The sequence below is a fragment of the Malaclemys terrapin genome, chromosome 2 (genome assembly GCF_027887155.1).
Source record: "Malaclemys terrapin pileata isolate rMalTer1 chromosome 2, rMalTer1.hap1, whole genome shotgun sequence".
Lineage (NCBI taxonomy): Eukaryota > Metazoa > Chordata > Testudines > Emydidae > Malaclemys > Malaclemys terrapin.
Window position 1 is genome coordinate 139,232,348 of NC_071506.1, and position 25,853 is coordinate 139,258,200.

The 25,853-nt window shown below is 46.2% G+C and overlaps 1 protein-coding gene across 2 annotated transcripts in view; it reads left to right on the forward strand.

Annotated features, from left to right (window-relative positions):
* Positions 1 to 24,282, forward strand: part of LOC128832412 (hexokinase-2) — a 66,850-nt gene extending 42,568 nt beyond the window's left edge. For both annotated transcript variants that reach the window (XM_054019773.1, XM_054019774.1), the window contains 11 exons: positions 7 to 162; positions 4,750 to 4,983; positions 5,674 to 5,978; positions 7,135 to 7,283; positions 8,551 to 8,670; positions 9,780 to 9,875; positions 10,842 to 10,941; positions 13,000 to 13,183; positions 14,388 to 14,543; positions 16,557 to 16,790; positions 18,222 to 24,282. In XM_054019773.1, coding sequence (XP_053875748.1) covers positions 7 to 162; positions 4,750 to 4,983; positions 5,674 to 5,978; positions 7,135 to 7,283; positions 8,551 to 8,670; positions 9,780 to 9,875; positions 10,842 to 10,941; positions 13,000 to 13,183; positions 14,388 to 14,543; positions 16,557 to 16,790; positions 18,222 to 18,366 — 1,879 coding nt within the window. In that variant the 3' untranslated portion in view covers positions 18,367 to 24,282. The remainder of the gene's footprint in view (positions 1 to 6; positions 163 to 4,749; positions 4,984 to 5,673; positions 5,979 to 7,134; positions 7,284 to 8,550; positions 8,671 to 9,779; positions 9,876 to 10,841; positions 10,942 to 12,999; positions 13,184 to 14,387; positions 14,544 to 16,556; positions 16,791 to 18,221) is intronic.
* The last annotated feature ends 1,571 nt before the right edge of the window (positions 24,283 to 25,853 follow it).

The window sequence follows — 25,853 nt, forward strand, 5'->3', positions numbered from 1 at the left end:
CTGCAGGTTTGAAAAGATGATCAGTGGCATGTACATGGGAGAGCTGGTCAGGCTCATCCTGGTGAAGATGGCCAAGGAGGAGCTGCTGTTCGGTGGAAGGCTCACCCCAAGCTTGCTCACCACAGGACACTTCGAGACCGGATATGTGTCTGCTATTGAAAAGTAAGTAAAAAGGAGCCTGAGCAAACGGTTCTATCCTCAGTATGCCCCCCACAGTGGATGGGAGGCCACCCTCATCTCTCCAAGACGTGTGCTCTTGTGAAGGGAAAGGTCTGTCGAGCCAATGGTGAGCAATCTATTGTGTAGACACCAAGTAGAAGTGAGCAGATTAGCCCCCCCCTCCTGCTCTATGTGATGTTATCACTTAAGGGATAAAATTGTAGAAATGTGGGGCTGGAAGGGACCTTGAGAGCTCATCGAGTCCAGTCCTCTGCACTGAGGCAGGGCCAAGTAAACCTAGATCATCCTGGATGGGTTTTTGTCCAAGTTGTTCTTAAAAACTTCCAGTGATGGGGATTCCACAGCCTCCCTTGGAAACCTATTTCAGAGCTTAACTACCCTTAGAGTTATCAAGTTTTTCATACTATCTAACCTAAATCTCCCTTGCTGTAGATTAAGCCAATTATTTCTTGTCCTACCTTCAGTGGACATGGAGAACGACTGATCGCTGTCTTCTTTATAACAGCCCTTAATATATTTCAAGTCTGTTATCATGCCCCAACCCACCCCCTCTCAAGTCTTCCTTTCTTAAGACTAAACGTGGCCAGTTTTTTAACCTCTCCTCCTGGGTCAGATCTTCAAAACTTTGATCATTTTTAGGGCCCTACTAAATTCGCGGTCCATTTTGGTCAATTTCATGGACTGATCTGAAATCCATGAGATGAAATTCAATAAAGTCACTTGGAATTCATTTCATAGGATTTTAAAAATTGCAAATTTTTGTGATTTCAGCTATTTAAATCTAAAATTTCACAGTGTTGTAATTGTAGGGATCCTGACCCAAAAAGGAGTTGTGGGAGTGTCACAAGGTTAGGTGGGGGCGAGGGAGGTGAGGTTGTAGTATTGCTACCCTTGCTTCTGCGTTACTGCTGTCAGCAGCCCTGCTTTCAAAGCTGAGAAGCTGTCGGCCGGGAGCCCAGCTCTGAAGGCAGAGCTGCCGCCAGCAGCAGTGCAGAAGTAAGGATGGCCTGGTTTGGTATTGCCACCCTTACTTCTGCACTGCTGCTGGTGGGGCGCTGCCTTCAGAGCTGGGCACCTGGCCAACAGCCGCTGCTCTCCAGCCGCCCAGCTCTGAAGGCAGAGCAGAAGTAAGGGTGGAAACACCATGACCCCCCTAAAATAACGTTGTAGACCCCCCTGCAACTCCCTTTTGGGTCAGGATCCCCAATTTGAGAAACGCTGGTCTCCCCTGTGAAATCGGTATAGTATAGCATAAAAGCACGAAAAAGACCAGATTTCACGGGGCGAGACCAGATTTCACAGTCCGTGACGCGTTTTTCATGGCCATTAATTTGGTAGGGCCCCAATCATTTTTGTTGATGTCCTCTGGACTCTCTCCATTTATCCACATCTTTCCTAAAGTGTGGTGCCCAGTTTCTGATAGTTGACGCTTCTGTTAATACACCCCAGAGTGATGATAGCCTTTTTCACAACTGCATCAGGTTGTTGACTCGTATTCAATTTGTGATGCACTATAATTGCCAGATCCTTTTCTGCGGTACTACACTTGTTTGGGGTTGTTTTTTTTTTTTAATTTTATTACTTCATTTAATTTTTCCTTTCTAAGTGTAATACTTTGCACTCGTCTTCATTGAATTTCATTGCATGGATTTCAGAACAATTCTCCAATTTGTCAAAGTCATATGGTATTCTAATCCTGTCCCCCAAAGTGATGACACCAAGTATCTAAAAACTTTATAAGCATACTCTCCACTCAATTGAAAATCCCCAAGCCCCTGGGGGAGCCCACTAGATCAGTGGTTCTCAAAGCCGGTCCGCTGCTTGTTCAGGGAAAGCCCCTGGTGGGCAAGGCCGGTTTGTTTACCTGCCGCATCCGCAGGTTTGGCTGATCACAGCTCCCAGTGGCCGCGGTTCACCGCTCTATGCCAATGGGGGCCTCAGGAAGCAGTGCGGGCCAAGGAATGTGTTGGCTGCCCTTCCTGCAGCCCCCATTGGCCTGGAGCGATGAACCGCGGCTGGTGGGAGCCGCGATCAGCCGAACCTGTGGACCCGGCAGGTAAACAAACCAGCCCGGCCCACCAGGGGCTTTCCCTGAACAAGCAGCAGACTGGCTTTGAGAACCACTGTACTAGATGCATCTTCCCAGTCTGATAGCCCACCATTGATAACTGCTCTTTGAGTATGTTTTTTTCAGACGGTTGTGCACTCACCTTACAGTAACTTCATCAAGATCTCATTTCCCCAGTTTGAGAATGTCATGTGGGACTGTTTCATAGACTCATAGACTCATAGACATTAAGGTCAGAAGGGACCATTATGATCATCTGGTCTGACCCCCTGCATGCTGCAGGCCGCAAGACCCTTCCCTGGACTCTACCGTTGAAGTCCCCAATCCTGTGTTTTAGTGACTTCAATCGGCTGAGACCCTCCTGCTAGTGATCCCTGCCCCATGCTGCCGAGGAAGGCGAAAAACCTCCAGAGGCCCAGCCAATCTACCCTGGAGGAAAATTCCTTCCCGACCAAATATGGCGATCAGTAATACCCCGAGCATATAGGCAAGAGTCTCTAGCCTGACCCTTGTTGGCCATTATGCTGTTCATGTACCATTGCTTGGTTTTCATTGGCTACTATGTTTTATCATTAAACCATTCCCTCCATAAACTTATCCAACTTAATCTTAAAACCAGACAGGTCCGTCGCCCCCACCGTTTCCCTCGGAAGGCCGTTCCAATATTTCACCCCTCTGATGGTCAGAAACCTTCGTCTAATTTCAAGCCTAAACTTCCCCCCGGCCAGTTTGTATCCATTCGTTCTCGTGTCCACATTAGTACTAAACTGGAATAATTCCTCTCCCTCCCTTGTATTAACCCCTCTGATATATTTAAAGATAGCAATCATATCCCCCCTCAGCCTTCGCTTTGTCAGACTAAACAACCCAAGCTCCTCTAATCTCTTTTCATACGACAGGTTTTCCATTCCTCTGATCATCTTAGTCGCCCTTCTCTGCACCCGTTCCAGTTTGAGTTCATCCTTTTTAAACATAGGAGACCAGAACTGCACACAGTACTCCAAATGAGGTCTCACCAGCGCCTTATACAACGGAAGCAGGACCTCCCTATCTCTACTAGATATACCTCGCCTAATACATCCCAAGACCGCATTGGCTTTTTTCACCGCCACGTCACATTGCCGACTCATAGTCATCCTGCGGTCCACAAGGACCCCTAGGTCCTTCTCCTCTTCCGTTACTTCTAACCAATGCGTCCCCATCTTGTAACTAAAATTGTTATTATTCGTCCCCAAGTGCATCACCTTACACTTTTTACTATTAAATTTCATCCTATTTCTGATACTCCAATTCACAAGCTCATTCAAGTCTCCCTGCAGAGTATCCCTATCCTCCTCCGAGTTTGCAACTCCTCCCACCTTCGTATCATCCGCAAACTTTATCAGCCCACTCTTGCAGTCGGTCCCGAGGTCAGTTATAAATAGATTAAATAAGATGGGTCCCAAAACCGAACCTTGAGGCACTCCACTAGTAACCTCCCTCCAACCCGACAATTCACCCTTTAATACGACCCGCTGCATTCTCCCCATTAACCAATTCCCTATCCACCTCTGGATTTTCATATCGATCCCCATGTTTTTCATTTTAACCAATAGTTCCTCATGGGGTACTGTATCAAACGCTTTACTGAAATCCAGGTATATTAGGTCCACCGCATTTCCCTTATCTAATAAGTCCGTTACTTTCTCAAAGAAGGAGATCAGATTCGTTTGGCACGATCTGCCCTTCGTAAAACCATGCTGTAATTTATCGCATTTGCCATTAACTTCAAGGTCCTCAACTAGTTTCTCTTTCAGAATCTTCTCCAGCACCTTGCACACTACTGATGTTAAACTAACAGGCCTATAGTTATCCGGGTCACTTTTTTTCCCTTTCTTGAAAATAGGAACCACATTGGCTATTCTCCAGTCTGACGGGACTACCCCCGAGTTTACAGATTCATTAAATATAGTCGCTAATGGGCCTGCTATTTCCCGCGCCAATTCCTTCAATATTCTCGGATGAAGATCGTCCGGTCCACCCGACTTAGTCCCATTAAGGCGTTTCGAAAGCCTTGCTCAAATCAAGAAATATCACACCTACTCCTTCCATCCATCCATTAGGCCAGTCATACTGTCAAAGGAAATTAGGTTGGTTCGGCATGATTTGTTCTGACAAATCCATGTTGGCTGTCACTTATCACCCTCTTAAGAGTAGTTAAGCACTGGAACAAATTTACCAAGGGAGGTTGTGGAGTCTCCATCACCGGAGGTTTTTAAGAAGAGGTTAGACAAATACTTATCGGGGATGGTCTAGATAATACTTAGTCCTGCCTCACTGCTGGGGACTGGACTAGATGACCTATCGAGGTCCCTTCCAGTCCTACATTTCTATGATTTCATTAACCTCTAGGATAAGAGGTGGGACTGGCAGAAACCTTGGGCCTATAATACTTCAAGTTACCTCAACAGTATCTCAGGCTACTCCACTGAACTCCTTTTTTTTTGTTCCCTGACCATCAGGGAGAAGGAAGGACTACAAAAAGCCCACGAGATCTTGACCAAGCTCGGGTTGAACCCATCTGCAGAAGACTGCATAGCCACCCAGCATATCTGCCAGATTGTCTCCACCCGCTCGGCGAACCTCTGTGGTGCTACCCTGGCCGCAGTGCTGCGCCGGATCAAGGAGAACAAAGGAGTCGACAGGCTACGCTCCACCGTCGGCGTGGATGGCTCGGTGTACAAGAAGCACCCCCAGTAAGCCTGAGGACCTAAGTGAGGCTAGCAATGAGTTTGCAAGGAAATGGCCCCGGGGGTCATTCTGCAGCTTGATGGAGTTTAAAGCAACCCAATCCCAGAGCACTTAAAGGGCTGTGACTCCCAGTAAAGTCAGTGAGAGTCCGGTATGCTGTTCACAGCCCAGATCAGTAGTGTATCAGTTAAGGAATAAGCCAAGTAGCTTTTAATAGATTGCATGGCCTGGGAATTGGACCCTCGTAGATTGCAATCTGAGAGGCAGTGTAGTCCAGTGAATAGGGCATGAGCCTACAAACAGGTTCTAATCCTAGCTGTGCCAGGCCTCTGGGACTCCATTTTCCCAGCTTTCCTGCCAGTCTGAGGTGCCACCAGTGTTAATGTTTGTAAAAATGCATTGAGTGAAAGGGCTTTACAGGCGGGCATGGAAGAAGTTAAAAAGCTGCAGGAAAAGGCCTTCAGAAGCTTGTCCATCAATGGATAAGATCTTGCAAGGCTACAGACCTAAATGAGGTCTAGCTTTGTGTAAGGCTGGGTGAGGGTAGGCAACAGGGATCGAACCTGGGCCCTCTGGATCTAAAAGCATGAACCTCCGCGAGCTGTCAGTGTCTATATGCGGGCCAGCCACCAGTAGAGGGGCCTGGAGTACCACACTGAGTGGGTGATACTCACTCCCGCCTTTGTCCTGTGCAGTTTTGCTCGACGCCTTCAGAAGACAGTGCGGAAGCTGCTGCCAGACTGCGACATCCGATTCGTTCGCTCAGAAGACGGGAGCGGCAAAGGGGCCGCTATGGTCACGGCGGTGGCCTACAGGCTAGCAGCCCAGCATAAGGCAAGGCAGAAGACCCTTGAAGCCCTGAAGCTGAGCCATGAGCAGCTGCTGGAGGTGAAGAATAGGTTGAGGATAGAGATGGACAGGGGACTGAGCAAAGCATCGCACCTGGACGCCACTGTGAAAATGCTTCCCACTTACGTGTGTGCCACTCCAGATGGAACAGGTATCATACTGTGTGTGTGAACACTCCTGTCCCCTGCTGGTTAGAACATCAGGCTGTAAAGGGGCCAGAACCTTCAATCTGAGCTCCTTTGTATTTAAAGGTTTGGATCGGCACCTCATAGGCACCGACTTCCCTTCCCACCCCTCCCCCACCTCTTCCCGCCCCTGCACTGCCCTTCCCCCACCCCCATTCCAGCCCTTCCCCCAAGTCCCCACCTCTGCCCCACCTCTTCTCTGCCTCCTCCCCCTTCCTCCCAGAAAATCCTAAGCACGGCCAAACAGCTGTTTGGGGGGCCGGGAAGCGCTGTGAGGGAGGGAGAGGAGGAAGGAGGCGAGGACGGGGAAGCTTGGCTGCCAGTGGGTGCAGAGCACCCATTAATTTTTCCCCATGGGTGCTCCAGCCCCAGAGCACCCAGAGTCGGTGCCTATGTGCTGCCTAATCCACTCGGGCGCCATATCAGAGTGGACTCTCGTACTGGCGCTAGGCATTAACAAACATGAGTCACTGAGGAACAGGGTGGCCCTCTGGGAACTTGTAGCCCTGGATTTGTGGACTTCAGATTTGCGCATGCAGTTGGGTTTCCAATGCACACTTTGAAGCAAAGAAAGTTCCTGAACAGCTTTCGAGGCAACGTGGCCAAGTGGCTAGAGCACTGGACTAGGACTTTGTTCATCTGGGTTCTACTCCTGATGCTCCCACTGACCTTGCTGCATGACCATAAGCAGGTCACTTCCACACTCTGTGCCCCTGCTTCCCCTCCCACACTTTCTCTGTCTTGTCCATTTAGATTGAAGCACCTAGCACAGAGAAGCTCTCATCTCAGTTGAGATCTCTATGCATTGTCATAGTACATAACATAATGGGGAAGGAGAATTGGTCATCCATGGTTCATTCCGATTCTCCAGAAGAGTTCAGAGGGAGGATTCTGATCTCTCACTGGTTTAACTCCCATGGCTTCAGTTTCCACGGGTTGGAATTAACCCCCCCATATCCAGGCCCATTGTCCTGCCTACTCTCCTTTACTTCGCATTCCTTGGTTGCTCCACTGCCTGTAGATGAGAGGTTGGGGTTGGCTGGGTCTTTGGGGTGATCTGGGCACATCATTCACTGGCAGCCGCTGTGGATAGTGTGGTAACTGCCTTCGTTTGGGTTTCAGAAAAAGGAGACTTCTTGGCCTTGGATCTTGGGGGAACGAATTTCCGTGTGCTGCTGGTGCGTGTGCGGAATGGGATTAGGCGTGGCGTTGAGATGCACAATAAGATCTACTCAATCCCGCAGGAGATCATGCAGGGGACAGGAGAGGAGGTGAGCAAGGGCCAGCTTGAAAGAAGAGGTGGTGTCTCACCTGAAGTGTCTTGGTGGTTAGGGTACGGGGTGGGAGCAGGGGGACCTGGCTTCTAGCCATGGCTTTTGCCGCAGCCTGTTTGTTACCTTGGACAGGCCCCTTACGTGTCTCAGTCTTTAAAATGGGGTGGTGAAACCGCTCCACCTTTGTGACGTGCTTTGACATCTGTGGGTGAAAAGTTCTACAGAAATGCTATTATTATAGTGTGATTTGGGATCTGAAATTACACAGTCCAGCAGAATGGGAGCAGGGTGTAGGTGTGCTGTATTAACTCCATGTGACTATTCAGACCATGAAAGAGGATGAGATTTTGTGTCTCAGTTCAGCTGGTAGCTTTGTTCCTGTTAAAAGACAGAAGAAATAAGCCTTGCTAATATTTCACAGCCGGTGGCAGAGTAAGATCAAAACCATGGGCCCAGGTCCATTGGTGTAGAGCAGCCCCCTGCATTCAGCATTCCTATCTTGCATTGACTATATGACGCCCATGTGGCTCTGTTAATCCATCCTTGCCCATATCTCCTGTCACAAGGCCTTCTTCCAAGGAATCCAGCTGTTCTAGCAGCCAGCCTGACCGCTCAAGCTCTTGCTTTGTCCCTGAAACTTAATAGACCCATCACCTGAATCTGAAAAAACAAGCAAAACAAGGCTCTAAGAAAAGGAGATTCTCCCCTAACCCTCCCCGCCATAATCAAGTCACTTCTTGACCATCTCTTGGATAAACCAAATAGATTGAGTTTCTGTAACCTGTCACTATAAGGCACGTGTCTCTTAAGTTTGTAAAGTGCTTTTGCATTCCTCTGGGTGAAGAACACTGTATTAATGTTGAATTTTGTTTTGTTTTTTAACATGTGCATGAAATGCAGAGACAGATCTTTTAAATAAAGAAAAGGGGGCTGAAGGAGAAAAGCCTGAAACTTCAGGTGATAACTTTGGGGCTGAGAGGGGGTGGGGTTTGTACCCCATTGCAGAAGGGGTGACGGGTAACCCAGCCCCAAACTCTGGATTCAGGCATCTCCTAAATTTTGACTAATATATATATTAGTCAAAATTTAGGAGATGTCTGATATACAGCGATTTTTCACTACTTGGTTATGCAGCTAAGTTGAAGTGGTAGCCCATTGGCCTTTGCTAGTACCAGCAGACACACTCTTACTTAGCTGGTAGCTTGGTATTTAATCAAGTTTTCTGCAGTTATTAAAGCAACTGCCTCTGGTTGTCTGTCTACAGCTGTTTGATCACATCGTCCACTGCATTTCGGACTTCCTGGAATACATGGGAATGAAGGGCGTGTCACTTCCTATGGGATTCACCTTCTCTTTCCCTTGCCAACAGAATAACCTTGATGAGGTAACCTATATCTAGCTACCTGGTATCTGTACCTACTAACTAGCCTGTATTGCTACACTGTTCAGAAACAGAGGGAAGGATTAGAAGATGACATCCTTGTTTTCAAACTTCTTTTTCCTGTCTCACTTGTTGCCACCTCTAGACATTTCTCCTTATCTTGACCCTACCTGACCTGAAATTTTGATCATATCCTAACTCCTTTCCATCCTATTGTAGTTCCCTCTTCTATAGTCTTCCAGAACACCGTTGGCACAGCAGTTCTGCTCCAAGATGGACCATCATCAACCTCCTCCTTAGTTACCTTCCTAACTATTGAAATTCTCTTTGCACCTCTCTGACCATTCTAATCTCATCTTCATTGTGCCCCACCAATCCAGGGGCTAAATCCTACCAGAGGATAGCTGCCCATGGATGTCTTTCACAAAGTGTACTCTCTTGGTCCTCATCTCTGTCCCTTCCAGGTTGCTCTCCATCGAGGGATGTCCTGTGACTTGTCATACTCTCATCTGTGATTAGTTTTTAAATGTCATTGTATTACTATGTATGTTTTTATTAATTCCACCCACAAGCAATGCTGGGCACATCAAAGGAGAGGTGCTTGCCCCAAAGAGCTTACAATCTAAATAGATCAAATGAAGATAAAGAGGGTGCAACACAACATTATTCCCTGATTCTCCTTAGTTTCCTGTCATGGGCCGGGATGCAAGCAGTGGTCAGACCTAGTGGTCAGAGCAGTGATGGTCAGGCCTAGAGAGGGGTTGTACAGAACAGGACAGCTGGGGTGATCCACCCCTGTCTTCCCTTTCTGGCCTCTGGCAGTCAGAGGTTTAGGGTCACCCCGAGCATGAGCTTGCGTCCCTGACCATCTTGGCTAATAGACTTACTCTCAAAATCAGACCCTTTAAGTTACCACCTGTTGGGCACCTAAAACTACGAGTCAATCTTAAATCTTGACTACAGTCCCCTTTAGCCGTGTACGTGAACTGATTTAGCTATAAAGAGCACTCTTACCAGAGCAGATCTTAAGTGACTGTAAGTCTTTGCTTGCTGCTAACTATTCTGCACTCTCTTCCCCTCTGGTTTATTGTATCTTTTGTTCTCTTGTTAAGGGGATACTCCTGAAATGGACTAAAGGGTTCAAAGCTACTGGCTGTGAAGGAGAAGATGTGGTGAACCTGCTGAAAGAAGCTATTCATAGGAGAGAGGTGAATATCCATGGGACCACTGATCTGAGCGATCAGTGCACGAATGAAAGGGAGAATTTGCAACTAGTCACTCAGATAATCCAGATCTGTTTGGAATTCTCACTGCAGCTAGAAAGGAAATTTACTTGGCTGAGCATAAGGTCAGAAAATGGCTAAATGACTGTCGTATCTTACTCCTCACTAAGGGTTGGACACGGGACCTTCAGAGCTAAGAGCAAGGGTCTCTACAGCTTGAGCCATTGGACTAAGTCCCCTAGCTGACAGCGGTAGCAGATTTAGGTGTGCTGTGCTGCTGTGAATTCGGGGACACATAACATGCTCTGAAAAAGGGCATTAGGGGAAATTCTTACAGCTGCAGGTTCTAACCGTAGCAAGGTCATCCCGGCTCTTCAACCTGCCAGTGTAAATGAGCCAAGTTACAGGCAGTTTTACCTTGTTTGGGGTATTTTGGATGAGGCCTGAAGTGCTTGGCTCTGTAGATGAACCGTCCTAAGTTCTAAATATGGCCATCTAAGGTAAGTCTACACTAGGGGGGAAGGAGACACGTCTGCGAGTCTGAGTCCATGTCCTGTGCCACGAGGCTAAAAATAGCAGCGAGACGTTCTGAATCAGGCTGGAGCCCAAGCTCTGGGACCCTCCCAACCTGCAAAGTTGGAGGGTCCAATAGTCGGGCTCCAGCCCGAGCCTGAACATCTGCACCGCAATTAAACAGCCCCTTAGCCTGAGTTCAGGTCATCTGGCACGGGTCAGCCGCATGTGTCTAATTGCAGTGTAGACATACCCTTAGTTGCTTTGATTCCAGTAATGGGAGTTGTATTAAACCTACATAGGGAGACTTCAAAAAGTCAGGCCCTTTCTGCTCTGCATCATTCACGTTGAGGATGTTGCTCTGAACGCAACAGTGAAAGGGAGCATAAAAGGTGCTGGTTCTTCCAGAATAATGCATAGTAGCCCTTTCTTCCCCAGGAGTTTGATCTGGATGTGGTAGCAGTGGTGAATGACACAGTAGGCACCATGATGACCTGTGGTTATGAAGATCCTTATTGTGAAGTCGGGCTCATCGTTGGTAAGAACTGAAGCTTAACATAACAAACCAATCTCTTCCCCCGTACCCGTTCCTATTCTGTACTCCCCTTATGTCCTGTATCTTTTAGCTATTCCCCGGAGATCTAGTACACATCAGAATTTTCCACCAGTGGTTGGAAAAATGTTAAAATATTTGAATTTTTAGTGAAAAATGGCAAAGTCAGTGGAAATATTTTCCCTTCCTCACCCCCAATCAGCTTCATTTCCTTGAGTATTTGGAACCAAATTCAGATGTGGTACAAGCAGATGTGACTTTATTACCTTCCATGGTGAAAGACTATAAAGGATGCTGGTAATGATAAAGAATTCCTCCTGGTGAATACTTTAGGTTTCGTGGGTGGCATGTTTTGACAGGCCTAAGCCATCAGGGTGATCTTCTTGCTTCATTCTTGAGAGGCTCACGTAACGCTCATTGCTTTTTCCCAAGCTGTTTAAGCTCAAGAGAACGGCCGTTGTGTAGGCGATGCTGCAGAGATAGTAGACACAGGTGTCACATAAGACTGTGAAATTTGCATTGACAGGGCTGCACAGAGTAATAGTAAAACCCCTATTGCCCGCTTTCTAACAAAAAAAAAAAAAAACTTCTTACTTTAGCACCTCTGAACTCATACTGGGCAATGATCTACCGGATCATACCTATCTCACAGAACTGGAAGGGACCCTGAAAGGTCATTGAGTCCAGCCCCCTGCCTGCACTAGCAGGACCAAGTACTGATTTTGCCCCAGATCCCTAAGTGGCCCCCTCAAGGATTAAACTCACAACCCTGGGTTTAGCAGGCCAATGCTCAAACCACTGAGCTATCCCTCCCCCCGGCTCCATTGATTTAAGTGGAATTGTCAGCAGAATATTTGACCTTCAGCAGAGCGTGAACTGGAATTTTCTGCTATTTCAAAATTTGTTTTTCTTCCAAATTGGAACAAAACATCGAATTTCAAAATTTCCATGGAACAAAAATTTTGGAGAAAAATTGCTTTGGGGTCAATTTAAATGGCTTTTTCTTTCAATGTCAACTTTTTTCCAATTTTTGGATGATATAAAATCAGTTTAGAAAAGAAAAACCAAAATTCTGTTCCAAAAATGTCAAAATGGAAATCGTGTCCATTTTCTCCTTGGCAAAATTTTGTTGTTGAAAACGACACGGTCCCATGGAAAATTTAGATTCCGCCAAAGTGACTTTTAGCAAGCTTTAGCACAGGGGTGGGGAACCTACAACCCATGGGCTGGATTCAACCTGCTGCTTAATTTCATCCAGCCTGTGGCAAGTTCCAGTGCCTTCCTGCAGGGCTGGTGCTGCGAGCGCCGGCTCGCCCCGCTGCAGGGGGAGCCCTGAGCCTCCGTGCCCCTCCCCCCCCCCCGGGTGGGTGAGTTGAAAGTTTTTTATATTTCTGTCTCTAAAAAACCCCACTAAATTTAAGTTGCTTTTTACTTGGTGGGACCATGCTACAACTTGACAGGGATGGTGTCAGGGTTAACTCACTGGGCCGGATATGCCTCTCACTCGCCCCCAGATGCGAATCAGGAGTAACTCTTGTTACTTGAAGTCTGTGGCGTTTACACTGATTTGCATCCTTGTTAAGTGGCAGGAAAATCCAACCCATGGTTTTGTGATCCTTTTGAGCAGGGGGTTGGACTAGATGACCTCCTGAGGTCCCTTCCAACCCTGATATTCTATGATTCTTGTGTGTGGCCAGCGATTGATTTTTTTTTTTTTTTTTTTTTTCTGTGGGTCAATGGCCCATCATAGAAAAAAGGTTCCCCACCCCTGCCCCAGCATTTAGCAGGTAAGATGATAGCAACAGATCATATATAGTAATAGATGGGTGACTGCACACTATAGACATCACAGCTGTATGCTACACCAGGCACTGACAGCGTCTGGGATTGGTCTCTCCCCTGCTTGAGCTGAACGAGTCTCTATTAACTACCAGTAGTAGTACAACTCTTATCTTCCAACCTTTTTTTGCTTTCCCTTGTATTCCCCTCAAAGCAAGAGATGTTTCATGAGCCTTTAGACCTTTCTGTGCTCTTCTGCCACAGGCACGGGCAGCAATGCCTGCTACATGGAGGAGATGAGGAACGTGGAGCTGGTGGAGGGTGAAGAGGGCAGAATGTGCATTAACATGGAGTGGGGGGCGTTCGGGGACAACGGCTGCTTGGATGACTTCCGGACAGAATTCGATGTGGCGGTGGATGAACTTTCTCTCAATGCCGGGAAACAAAGGTGTGTGGGTGTGGGTGTGTGTGCGCGTGCGCGTGCAGGGCCTTGAAGACAGTCATGCTTTCCACACTCTCTTGGAGAACACATGGCATTAAGGGATCTCTCTAGCACAGTGGTTCTCAAACTTTTGTCCTGGTGACCCCTTTCACATAGCAAGCCTCTGAGTATGACACCCCCCTCCCTTATAAATTAAAAACACTTTTTTGTATATTTAACACCATTATAAACGCTCGAGGCAAAGTGGGGTTTGGGGTGGAGGCTGACAGCTCGCGACCCCCCATGTAATCACCTCGCGACCCTCAGTTTGAGAACCCCTGGCCTAGCACATCCTGGGCTACCGGCCAGGGGCTAGGATTTGTCCCATTAGCTTCATTACATGGTACCTGAGCATCATAAAGATTCCTCCCCGTTTTTCTGACCATCACCTCGGCGGAATTTAAAATAAACCAAGGCTAGAACTTGGGATGTTTCTTTTTCATCTCTCTGTGCCTCTGTTTTCCACCCACAGCATGGTGGGATCATGCTACAACTTGACAGGAATGGTGTCAGGTTTAACTCACTGGGCCGGATACTCCTCTCACTCGCCCCCAGGTGCGAATCAGGAGTAACTCTGCTGAAGTCTGTGGCGTTTACACTGATTTGCACCCTTGTTAAGTGTCAGGAAAATCCAGCCCATAGTTTTGCGATCCTTGGAAAGAAAGTGCGTGAGAGGTGCAAAGTATTTAAAGGGCAGCCTAGAATTCCTCTACAAACCCCATCCTAGAGCCAGGTGGTTCTCACCCCACTGCAGCTGAGCATTTCATGTTCTTAATGCTGAGCAGGGCTCCTCCCACTAAGTAACCTCTAAGTGCACATCAGATGATGCAGATGCCAGAGTCCAGCCCATGTGATGACACCTCCAAATCACCCCATTTGAAGCTGTCTTTGTACTTCGCTACTACAGCAACGAAGGGCAGGCGAGTGCCTCTCAATTGTAAATGGGTTTTGTCCTTCCAGCACCCTGCGAGATAGGGAAGGATTGTTATCTTCATTGTACAGGTGGGGAACTGAGGCACTGGGGGGGAGATTCAGTGACTTGCCTGAGATTACATAGGGAATCTGTGGCAGAGCTGAGCATGGAACCAAGATCTCCAGAGTCCCAGTCCTTTGCCTTACCCCCTACCCTGTCCTTCCTACCCCACGCTCAGCTGTGCCTTTTCAACTCCAGGTTTGAGAAAATGATCAGCGGGATGTACCTGGGCGAGATTGTCCGAAATATCCTGATCGACTTCACCAAGAGGGGGCTGCTGTTCCGGGGGCGGATATCCGAAAGGCTGAAGACCAGGGGGATATTCGAGACCAAGTTCCTGTCTCAAATTGAGAGGTGAGATTCCAGACGCAGAAGGGAGGAGTTGGGAAGGTGGATGAACGAAGATTCTTGCCCCTTGCCTACAGATGGGATGTAATCGAGTTGGGGAAAGTATATCCAGGGAAATTTAGCAAGCTCTTGAGTACAGCTGGCAAATGGAAAAATTGAAAAAAAAATTGCTATGCGGTTCATTGACCGAAGTTTCATTTGACCTGAAACCGAACAATTTGTTTTGATTTCAAGCCTTTTTGTAACGTTTTGAGTTTTTAATAAAATTAAAGGACATTTTGAAACAAAACACGGATATTTTTCAGATTTTTTTTTAATTGAAATGATTGGCGAAATGTTTGTGTGTTGCCAAATCTGTATTATTTTTGCCCCCCACGCCTTCCCTCCCCACCCAGTGTCAGACAAAACATTTTGCCCAGTTGTGGTTTTCAGCATTCAGCAGCTTGCTGGATTCTAGCTCCCACTTACCCCGCACAGTCCCTTGCAGGATCTGCTTCTTGCAGAGCAATGTCATGCCGAGGGTTTTCATGCTGCATTAAAACCAGTCCCCCGTACGGCAATGACTGTTAATCTCTATTTTTTTGTAATATCACTGACCCATTGTTTCCTTCCTGAAATAATTTCCCTTCTTGTGCGCACACGCTCCAGTTTGTTATGTGGTTGCTCACGGATGTTGCCTTGCATGTGTTGCTCAGCTGCGGTGTTGATCTTTAATTGTTGCCGTTTTTAAAAACTGTCCTCCATTAAAGCACTGGGGGGGAGGTGGAAATGGGTAGGAAGAGGCTCTGATTCCTGATTGACACTCACGGTAAAACTCCATAAGGGATTCCAAACATCTGCAGCGCAAGCAGCAACCGGGAGTGATCTAGTAATATAGTTCTAAGGAAGTCAGTGGAATTTCATCCAAGTCACATTAGATCCAGAATTCTTCCAAATTCTTAGGTGTACATGTAAATAACTGGATAGAATCCCAGGGCTCTGGCTGTGAACACTGTCCATGGGGTGGGTTTTTTGGGTGGTGGAGGATGAACCAAGCTGTGAGTGCAGAGTTCTCTCTATTCCCGCTGCACTAGATATTAACAAGCTATTGTTAACTGGAGGAGCTACTTCTGCGCTCATAATCGGGGGCTTTATGATGAAATCACCACTCTGATTATGATGTAAACTTAGTTCACGCTAGTGAGGTCTGCTGAGTGGAAAAACAGGGATTTTCAAAGTTGCCAAAGGGATTTAGGTACCCAGATCTCATTAAAATCCAGTGGGACTGGGGCATCTAATTTCCTTAGACCTCTTTGGAACTCCCAGTGTACAGGAAATGCTGCCCCTTTACTACCCAACATATCTGCCTCCTGGGTATTCAGTCAGCTCTGCTGATCTGAGTGACAAATAGAAGCATTACGTTTGAAAGGCACTTTGAGTGACTTAGGTGCTCTTGAAAATGAGCCTGGCTCCTAAGTCTCTTAGGTGTTGCAGCGCTGAGTGGAGCATCACTTAAATACCTTTTCAAAATCTAAATGAGACAAGGCAGGTGAGGTCCTATCCTTTATTGGACCAATTTGAATGGGCGGAAGGGACAAGCTTTTGAGCTTCACGGAGTTCTTCCTCAGGTCCAGAGGTGGTAACCAGAGCATCCAAGCTAAATACAAGGTGGGACAGATTGTTAAGCATAAGGCTTTAAAAATCTAGACCTGGTTGCTTCTCACTCTCTTAGCCCCGTGGAGACAGCTCAGCTGCAGGAGAATGAGTTGGAAAATCTCTTCTTCCTTGTGCATCATCGACAGGATTCTTTGCCAAGTTCCGATCAGTTACGCCCAGTGCAAGCAGTGGGGCTGCACTGAAGGCAGAACCTGGCCTGCAGAAGCTGTTATTACACGAGAAGGAATGAATTAACGTCATTCTTTAGATTAGAACTATACTTCCAAGGGCATCCTGAGTCCAGACTGTGTCTGCATTCTGATGTTGACAGCAGGCTTTCTTTAGGTCTCTAATGCCTCTCCTGCCCTGTCTGCCTTCCTCCAGCGATTGCCTAGCCCTGCTCCAGGTCCGCTCCATCCTCCAGCACCTGGGCCTGGAGAGCACATGTGATGACAGCATCATTGTGAAGGAGGTGTGCACTGTGGTAGCCAGGCGTGCTGCTCAGCTCTGTGGCGCTGGTATGGCAGCGGTGGTGGATAAAATCCGGGAGAACCGCAAGCTGGACTTCCTTAAGGTCACAGTTGGTGTGGACGGGACACTCTACAAACTGCATCCTCAGTAAGTTACCCTGGGTGAGAGTCCCCGTAGGTCAGAGGTTGTTCCAAGGAGACGTTGGCAGCCAGATATGACTGTCACAAGCAGGCTACAATGGCAGACATAAGAACCAGGGCTGGTTGAAAACTTTATTCATCCACCTTTTTTTGGATAATCCAAAAATATTCATATTGTTCGGTATCTTTTTTTTTTTCCCCCGTGGAAACCAAACATTGACTTTGCATTGAAATGAATAAATGTTCACTTTTGGGGTATTGGTTTTTCCCCCTTTCTCTTTCCCAAGGGACTGAAAAAGGAGAGGAATGAAAGGGAAAAATTTGTATCAAAACGAATTACTTTATTGAGATGAAAAATTTTTAAAAAATCCATGTAAAATTGAGATTTTTGGTTCTAAATCTTTTGCCAAAAATATGCGACCATTTCTCAACCAGCCCTAAAACAGTTGGATGAAATTAATAGGCCAAACCTGGGGTGGATGGGGGGGTGGGGTGAAGTTGTGATCCATTAGATGATGGAATATGTTCTGCATGGAAGGGGTAGAAGCACCCTTGTCTTTGGTCACTTAGCAAAGGGCTGGGAGATCTACTTTTGAGACCATGAGACATGCTTTAAAGACTGTATCCAGCCGGTCTTGGATTTCTATGACTGACATTCATTTGTGAATAGTTGTGTTGCTATGTCTACATTATCATTGCTAACTGGGTCAGTGCAGGGCTCAGGAAGCATTCTTCCTTCTGCCCCGGGATGGCTTGTGCAGTTAGTGCAGTGCATCGTGGGCTAGATCAGCTTTGAGGATGCCATTTTGAAAAGTTCAGCTTTTCGAAAGTCAGGGACGAAAGGTGCTTTACCCCCTTGGGTCCATCATGCTGGAGACTCACTGAGCTAAACCCAGCCTCCTTAGCTACCAACCCAGGGGAAGTGGTAGAAGGAGCATGGAGGCCAGTGGAGCTGCTGCTATACAGACCCGTGTTCTCGTTCACGAAGAGCAGGTACCAACTGCTATAGCCCTGAGGCTGTTCTAGTGGCATGGAATGGCTCTCTGCAGGACTGGGAAGTGTTGTTCCTCACTGCGTCCCAGAGGATTTCCCTAGTCCACAGCCTGACTGCTCAGGTCCAAGTTTATACTGTTAGATGGTGTCTAATGTAACCCACCTCAATACAGAGTGGGTCCCTGTTTCCATCTATTGGCTGCCCACGTAGAGAGGTTGATGGGTGCCTTACTCCTTTAGCTTACACAGTAGAGTCCATGCGGTTAGATCCAGAGGTCTCAAGTTCATTCCCCACAGCTGATTCATCCAGGTGGTCATTGTGGGAGTTCTTTGTTCTTCTGACCATCCTCTTAGCCGAGATTAAAATGAACTGAGGCCAAAATCTAGGGTTGAGATGGGGAGCATCATAGATATACTCACTCCTGTCCTCCTCCACCCACTGCAGCTTCTCCTCCATCATGCACGAAACAGTGAAGCAGCTGACCCCGAAGTGCGAAGTGACCTTCCTCCAGTCAGAAGATGGCAGCGGCAAGGGGGCGGCACTCATCACGGCGGTGGCGTGCCGGATCCGGGAGGCCGGGCAGCGATAAGAGGAGTTGTTCTGAACGCTTGGATTTAACAGAGCAAAACCAGCGGACCCCTTCCCACCCTCCAACACACACTCCTTCTCCTGCTCCTCAACACGCAGATTTTTAGCTTTACTTGTTCTATCGAGATACCACCACTGAGACCTGAGATGCCGTGTGTTGGAAGTTATTTTCTTAGGAGTTCTATTGCATGCCATCAAACTACCTATCGAGTAAAGCTAAAAGTGTCGTCAGGGCGTGTAGCTACGTTTCCAGTCAAAGCCCTTTTTGTTTCACCGCAGCCTATTTAAAATACTAAACCTCCCTCCCCAGTCACAATGATGTTTGTTCTGTAGCACTAGAAGGATAATGCCAGAGCAATCAAGACACTGCATTGTCACTTCGATAGTAAACAATACCTATTTGTAGATGTCCAAGTCTTAACATAAGCACACTAGAAAGCAAAACCTCTTTTAAGATTGGGTTAAAGACCTCCACTAGTCTTTTACCCTGATCAAGGCTGTATTATTTCCATGAAAGTCATGGTAACGCTCTTAAAAGCACAGGGTGCAGCATTTAAACCAGTGCGTTTGAATCTGTGCCGAAGGATACAAAGTGTTCGTATGGAGTGGTGAGTAATATTAAAGTACCTGCTGGAGCGAGTTAAAGGTGCTTCTTTAATTCGACCAGCAGAGCATGTGCCTGGAAATACTTGGGGACTCAGGGTGTAGTCCCATTTCCCAGCTTCTCCTCTATCAATTAAATGTAGTACTTGACATGTGTAGCCAATGGCGACCCCTACTGGCGCATGCGTACATAGAAAAAACCATCGCTGAAGTGAATGGTTTCTCTTCCACAACCGTTTCAACACTGTGCCCTCAATTGATGTGGTGAGTTTGGTTTTATTTTTGTCTGTGAACTAGCTCTGTATCTTTATTCGTAAAAACCCCATAGGTCACGTCTGGATTTATGCACTGTATTTATGTTTCGAGAGATCTTACGTCTTTTATGTATATAGTCATGAACGGGGATTGTTATTGACTAGTTTTAATGTGGTTTGAGAGACTAGCGCAGAATGCTCTTTTATTATTATTAATTAAAATAACTGGAAGCAGAGTGGAAGGACTGAAATTTCTGAGGACAGCTGTATGGGAGGGGTGCAGTCATTTCAGGTCTTGTATCATCAGGGGAAATGGAAGTATGAAGGCCATGTATTCAGTGCACTAAAAGAAATAGTGGCGGCCAGAGAACAAATTAATTGGTCAGTTCAGAGTCTGATCCTGCTTGTTCTGACTCGTGAGTAATCATTGCTCGTGGGAGCAGGCCCCTATTGAGGCAAGCACGATCCTAATTCTGCTTACACTGAAGTCAATGACAAAATTCCCATTGACTTTAGCAGTGAAGGAGCAGGTCCTTGGTTACTCACTGGAATAAACCAGGATTAGGCCCTAGCTGTTTCTAATCTAAAGGGTTAAACATTTTATTCTGCAAATATATGTTATTCTTCACCACCACCTCCAGCTCCCATTGAAAGCAACTGGAGTTTTACCATTGACTTCATCAGGTGTTGGGGTTCAGGTCCAAATTGCTTACAAGAATTGGTCCCAGTCCTGCAAACAGGCACCGTGTTTTGCTTGAAGCACATGAGTAACCCACTGCCGTTGATGGCAGCACTCACCTGCTTATAGTTAAACACGTGTGTGGGTACAGGAGCTCAGTGGCAAAGAAATAAGGGTAATTTTGTGACCCCAAATATCAAAATCCTGGTTTTCCAAATTGGCGTCCCCAAAGCTAACGGCAGGTTTGCTCTGTGCAGCAGAACTCTCCCCACCACTTCGCTTTTTATGATAAAGAGTTAATAATTTTGCCAACAGAAAACTGTGCAGACGGATTAAATTCTGCAATTTCTTGTTTCCAAAACCAGCAAATTCACACACACAATTGTGCGGGGGTGAGTGAGGAATCACATAAACTTTTTTGTAAATATTTAACACGAGGTAACACATGTCTGGTGATGTACACGTGAAAACCTCAAACTGACCATCAGTTTGGAGGGATATAGAATTTTTGTGTGTGTGTGGGTTGGGGTTTTTTTTGTATATTTTTATACTGCTTGGGGTAACTTCTTTACCAAAAGAATCTCTATGTGGCTGTCAATGCCAATAGCGCCATTTTAAAGCACGCCACACGTGTCTCTTGGCATTTTAAATGCTTATATTTTTTATAAGCTACAAGATTACAATATAAAATAAATGGAAAAATCAAAAATGGTGTGTACAGAAATAATGTAAGAAAATCCTCCAGTTTAGAAACTTTAGATGAATTTAAATAAATTATCTTTTTTAAAAAAACAAAACAGAAAACCATATAATCCAATACCAAGCAGTTGTGTGTTATTCTTTTACTGGGATTACTAGTATTTGCCTACTGATCAAGGCATTTTTGCTTTGATTATATCTACTGTACAGTGAAGAGGGTTACAGTCGGTGGGTATATTTATAAACTTGAAGACAAGGAATTATCCAGCAGTGTACCTCTTTTTGAAATACACTCTATTTCACCAGTAGTGAATGAGTTCACTTTTACCACAGATGCTTTCTTTGCAATCAATGACATAGTGGGTGCCAGGGCAGTCCCTCTTTGTAGCTGATTTGGGGTCTGGTTCAGCAAAGCACTTGGGCACGTGACTTAAGGGGTTATAAGCACACACTTAAACTTAAGGGTATGTTTAAGTGTTCTGCTGATTCCAGGGCTTGGCAATGTTGGCTTCTCCCTTTCCTTGCAGTAGAGTGGGTTACGACTGTGCAAATGGTTTCATTCTCACCTGAGGAGTTGCATTGACGCGAGTGGATTGACTTGCATGAACAGAGCCGTAACAAGGAATTTTTGCACCCGAGGCAAGGGCCAGCTCCAGGCTCTTCGGCGGCGGGTCCCTGAGTCCCTCTCGGCGGGAAGGACCCGCTGCTGAATTGCCGCCGAAGAATGAATTAGGCGGCGGCGGCAATTCAGCGGCAGGTCCTTCCCTCCGAGAGGGACTCAGGGACCTGCCGCCAAAGAAGCGGCGGCAGTAGAGCTGCCGCCGAAGCACCGCTGATCACGGCTTAGCTGCACCCCCCACTTTGCACTCCCGAGGCAAGTGCCTCACTCACCTCCCCCTTGTTACGGCACTGTGCATGAATAAGGGGTTGCAAGATGGAACCAGCCCCTAGCCATGGTCCTTCACCCCTTGCTTATGGGACCATCCCAATGCCCACTGAAGTGAATGGAAGTCCTTTCACCGTTTGTTTGTTTGTTTTAAATGGGCATTAGATTAAGTGCTTTCCAGAGCTCGGCCCTGTAGTGCCCCCTGAAGTAGGTGCATAGTAGCAATCTCATGATGTCAATGGGACTACTCATGCACTTCAAGCTAAGTAGGTGCTAGTGTTTTGCTGGATCTGGGCCTTGGTGAGTAGTCCTATTGGAGTCAATGGCACTTAATTGGGTGAGTAAGGAAGGAGGGGAGATATATCTCAGTGGTTTGAGCATTGGCCTACTAAACCCAGGGTTGTGAGTTTAATCCTTGAGGGTGCCACTTAGGGAACTGGGGTAAAAATTGGGGATTGGTGCAGCTTTGAGCAGGGGGTTGGACTAGATGACCTCCTGAGGTCCCTTCCAACCCTGCTATTATATGAAAGCTACGTTAGGCTCTTGGAATGAGGGTCAGATCCAGAATTGCTGAGCACCCTTCATTCCCATTGACTTAGGGAGTGGAGGGCTTCTTGGCACGTTTTAGGAGGTGCTCAGCACCAACTACCTGCTCTTTTGCAAATGGAACAGGCTTAATGGCGGCAGGATAAGTTCCCAGGAGCTCACAACTATCTTCAAGCTTTCTTGTCCTGACAAGTGTGTACTTATGTGGCTCCTGGAATTTCTCCCCAACGTAGGTTCAAATGAGATCTGCAAAGAGGTGGGAGCTCTTGAGTGCGAAAGGAAAGCCTTTCCATGTGGGAAGTATTGTTTTAAAATCTCTATGCTACCAAGTTATGGGAGCCAGATCTAAACTTTCTCAAAGTTCAGAGGGAATTCCCATCTGAGTTTTGGGTTTGCCCAGTTACAGAGCAATGGGCTAGTTGCGAAGGCTGTCTCCAAGCTTCCCCAAAATTTCGATCTGGGGTGGATAGTTCAGGGCCCATCTCTCTTAAAAACACTGCCTGTTGTACCTCCCTGTACAGCTTCTTAGGGATGCACTGGGTACACTTGACTTAAGCTGCAGCAGAGGCTCCTGCCCTCTTTTCATGCCCACTTTGACTCAGATACAAACCAGAATCCAATGTGTTCCCAGTTCACCTGAAACAAAAATTATACTTGAAACATACAGATCATCTCCAGACCATGTAACTGAAAATACGTCTTCGGCATATGGCTCAGTTGTCTCTATGCAGAATATTTCCTCTGTTCGCATTAAGAGTACAGTTTGTGTACATTTCTGTATCGAAAGAGAAAGCATCAGTACATGTAGAAAGCCGCTGCTGTCTTACCATTCCTTCCAGTTTAGGAGCTAGGAGAACTGTATTAAGAATTTATAGCTGATGGCAGGTTGTGAATGCAGCTTTTTCAGGAGGACGTTGTTCTTGGTTCAGAAGCTGGCCAATGTGAAATGGAACTGAGACACACAACAAAGCGGGATTGTAACTTCTAAACCAGAAATTACAATGGGATGTTATATTCATGTGTGTCAAAATGAGAAAGGAAGATCAGATCATGTTGACAGGCGTTGATTCTCAACACTGGTCTGTCTTTCCTCCACTAAGAAAATTTTGCAACACTTTTCAGGGTGGCTTATTTTTTGTTCCGATTAAGATGCATTTTCTTTGTTCTCTTTGATGTAAGGTTTATTTCTTCTCCAGAAAGGCAGGGGTTCATCTTTTAGCAAGCCGGCACCTATTTTCTCCCTGATGTTAGTTGCCAGGTATAAGAGAGAGAATCATTCTTTCTACCTTACAAATTATTCATTTGGCTGTTACCTTGGATGGGATTTTTTATTTGACAAACTGTAAAATATTGTGCATGGTAGGAAGAATCTTAACATGCGATCTCGGAGCAGAATGAGCTAGGCCCGGGGCAAATTATAGTGAAATCTGCCTTTAAGCAACACACATGATCTAATAAATCTCTAAATTGCAGTAGAATATTTCAGAGGCAACATAGTCCAGTGGATAGTAGGACTCAGAAAACCTGGGTTCTAGTCCCAACTCTGCCACTGATTCTCTGCATAACCTTTTCTCAGATATATTGAATATCTTCAAAACCCCAACTGAACTCAGCTGGCTTTGTGGATGTTCAATCCCACTAAAAATTAGGGCCTTTAAAAAAAAAAAAAATCTCTATGCCTCGGTTTCCCCATCTGTAAAATGGGGATAATAATGCATATCCTTGTGCAAAGCACTTTGAGATCTATGGAGGAGAGTGCTATGAGAGAGATAAGAATTCTTATTCCTTATTGCTTTAAAGCAGTCATTAAAGATGGAGCGTTACCTTCTGGAGGTGACCCTGTGTTGCAAGATTCATAGTATATTTCAGATAGAGAGAGGTTATTTCACAGACTTCCTGTAAAATGTGAGCTAGTCCCAGAGACAGTCTGGACTCTTTTTATTGGCCTGAAACAAAGAAAAGTGCATCTTAACGAGGTCTTCAGAATGGGCTCCTTAGGGGGCCGGAGGAGATTTGATTTAAAGCCAAAGATCGTTCAGCTATTAGCAGCAACGATTGACTGTAGATTTCAGCTGTTCTGTTATTTGTGTGTTTACAATATTTATTTTTAGTAATTTACTGCCGTACATAGGATTCCTTATTTTTGTACTTTTCATACCATTTTTCTTAGTGTGGTATTGTACTTCCAGCTTCCCCATGGCACGATGATTATTCCTACAAATAAAAACTGTTCCCCAAGGCACAACTTTATCTGGTTGGGCTTGTGTGGTTCTTTTCAAATAATTTCAGAACGTCTTAATCTCATCTCGCAAAGAGACCCACATGGACAGAACCTTAATTAAGGCCCAGCCTTCAAAGGATCCACACAGACCATCCCCTTCTGCCTACATGGTGTCTTGCTGACGTGATGGTGCCTGAGACCCCCCTGTGAGCATACAGGCCCTTCAGTGCAGACTCATTTAGTTGTATTGGAGCCACAGTGAGGGTAGGGGAGGGTTTGAGACCGTGGGACCCTCCTGACATACCATGGACCATTAAGCTCTGGTGCTGGAGTTTGTACATTTCAAGCTGTATAAAGAGAAACTACATACACACTCGATTAGCACCTCTCATTCAAGGATTGCTTAATCCTCTATAAGCCACTTTAATGTTTCTAAAGGAAACCAAGATAAGAAGTAGGGTGTTTGCCCTGTTTTTGATTCTGTATGATGCACAAATGTGATTTTACACACACATCCCGTTTCAGTCAATGCTTTCTTAACATTAGAAAGACAGGGGCCTCCCAGTCCTGGAAGAGGCTTTAGGGAGGCAGTGCTGTTTAGTGGATGGAGCACTAGATGGGGAGTTAGGAGACCTGGGTTCTATTCCCAAATCCTCCGCTAGTTCTCCCCCTCACGTATCTACCTAATACACTAACGAACATTCTTCGCTTGCCAGTTCTATTTCTCACTCCACTATGGCTGTGCAATCATTGTCTGTCTGCCTCAGTTTCACCTCCCACATTTTGTCTTGTTTTAAATCATAAGTTCTTTGTGTCAAGGACAGTATCTTGCTATATGTCTATATGGCGCCTAGCACAATGGGGCCCCGATCTTGGCTGGGGCCTCTGGTGCTATTGGGTAATACAATAAGTTTGACATCACCAATAGCAACAAAGTGAAACCTGATTATCTGAAAATGGAAGTGGTCCTGTTCAGAGTGTTTACACTTTTATTAACAGTGCTTTAGAGAAGGGTTTTTAGGGTAAAGGGCCCTTCCCCATCATTTAAGGCTAAGAAAACTGCCAGTTTCTTTGAGTAATGCAAAAAGTTCTCCAACAAGATGAGGCAAGTGAAGACATGATATTCTGGATATATCTAAGGTGGGAAATAAAGCAGCAAAAAAAAAGAAAACCAACTTTAAAATCTCCCAGAATGAGCATTATTCAGCCTTATATGCATCATAGCCAAGCCCCAAAAGGCCCAGAGCCAACTTTTTTTCCTTGCACATCCCCTTTAGTTGAACAGCGGTAAACTATAGACACAAACAAAGTGATTTCTACACAGCTTGTGTTCCAGTTGTCTCATTTGTTTACCAGCAAGCGCACCACAGAGACACCTAGTGGCTGAATAATACATTATGTGCATTATTCTTTGCTGTTTTACCGAGGGGGAACCAGAGACGCAGCTGGTGTGAACAATGCCCTTGGTCACCAAGAATGCCATGGGCAGAGCAAGGAATAGGATCCACCATTCCTGACATCAACCCCAGCATGCAGCCTCTGACGGGACTTAGTAAAATGCATGATCTTGGGAGCTGTGTCGTCTGACGTGTGACTGCCT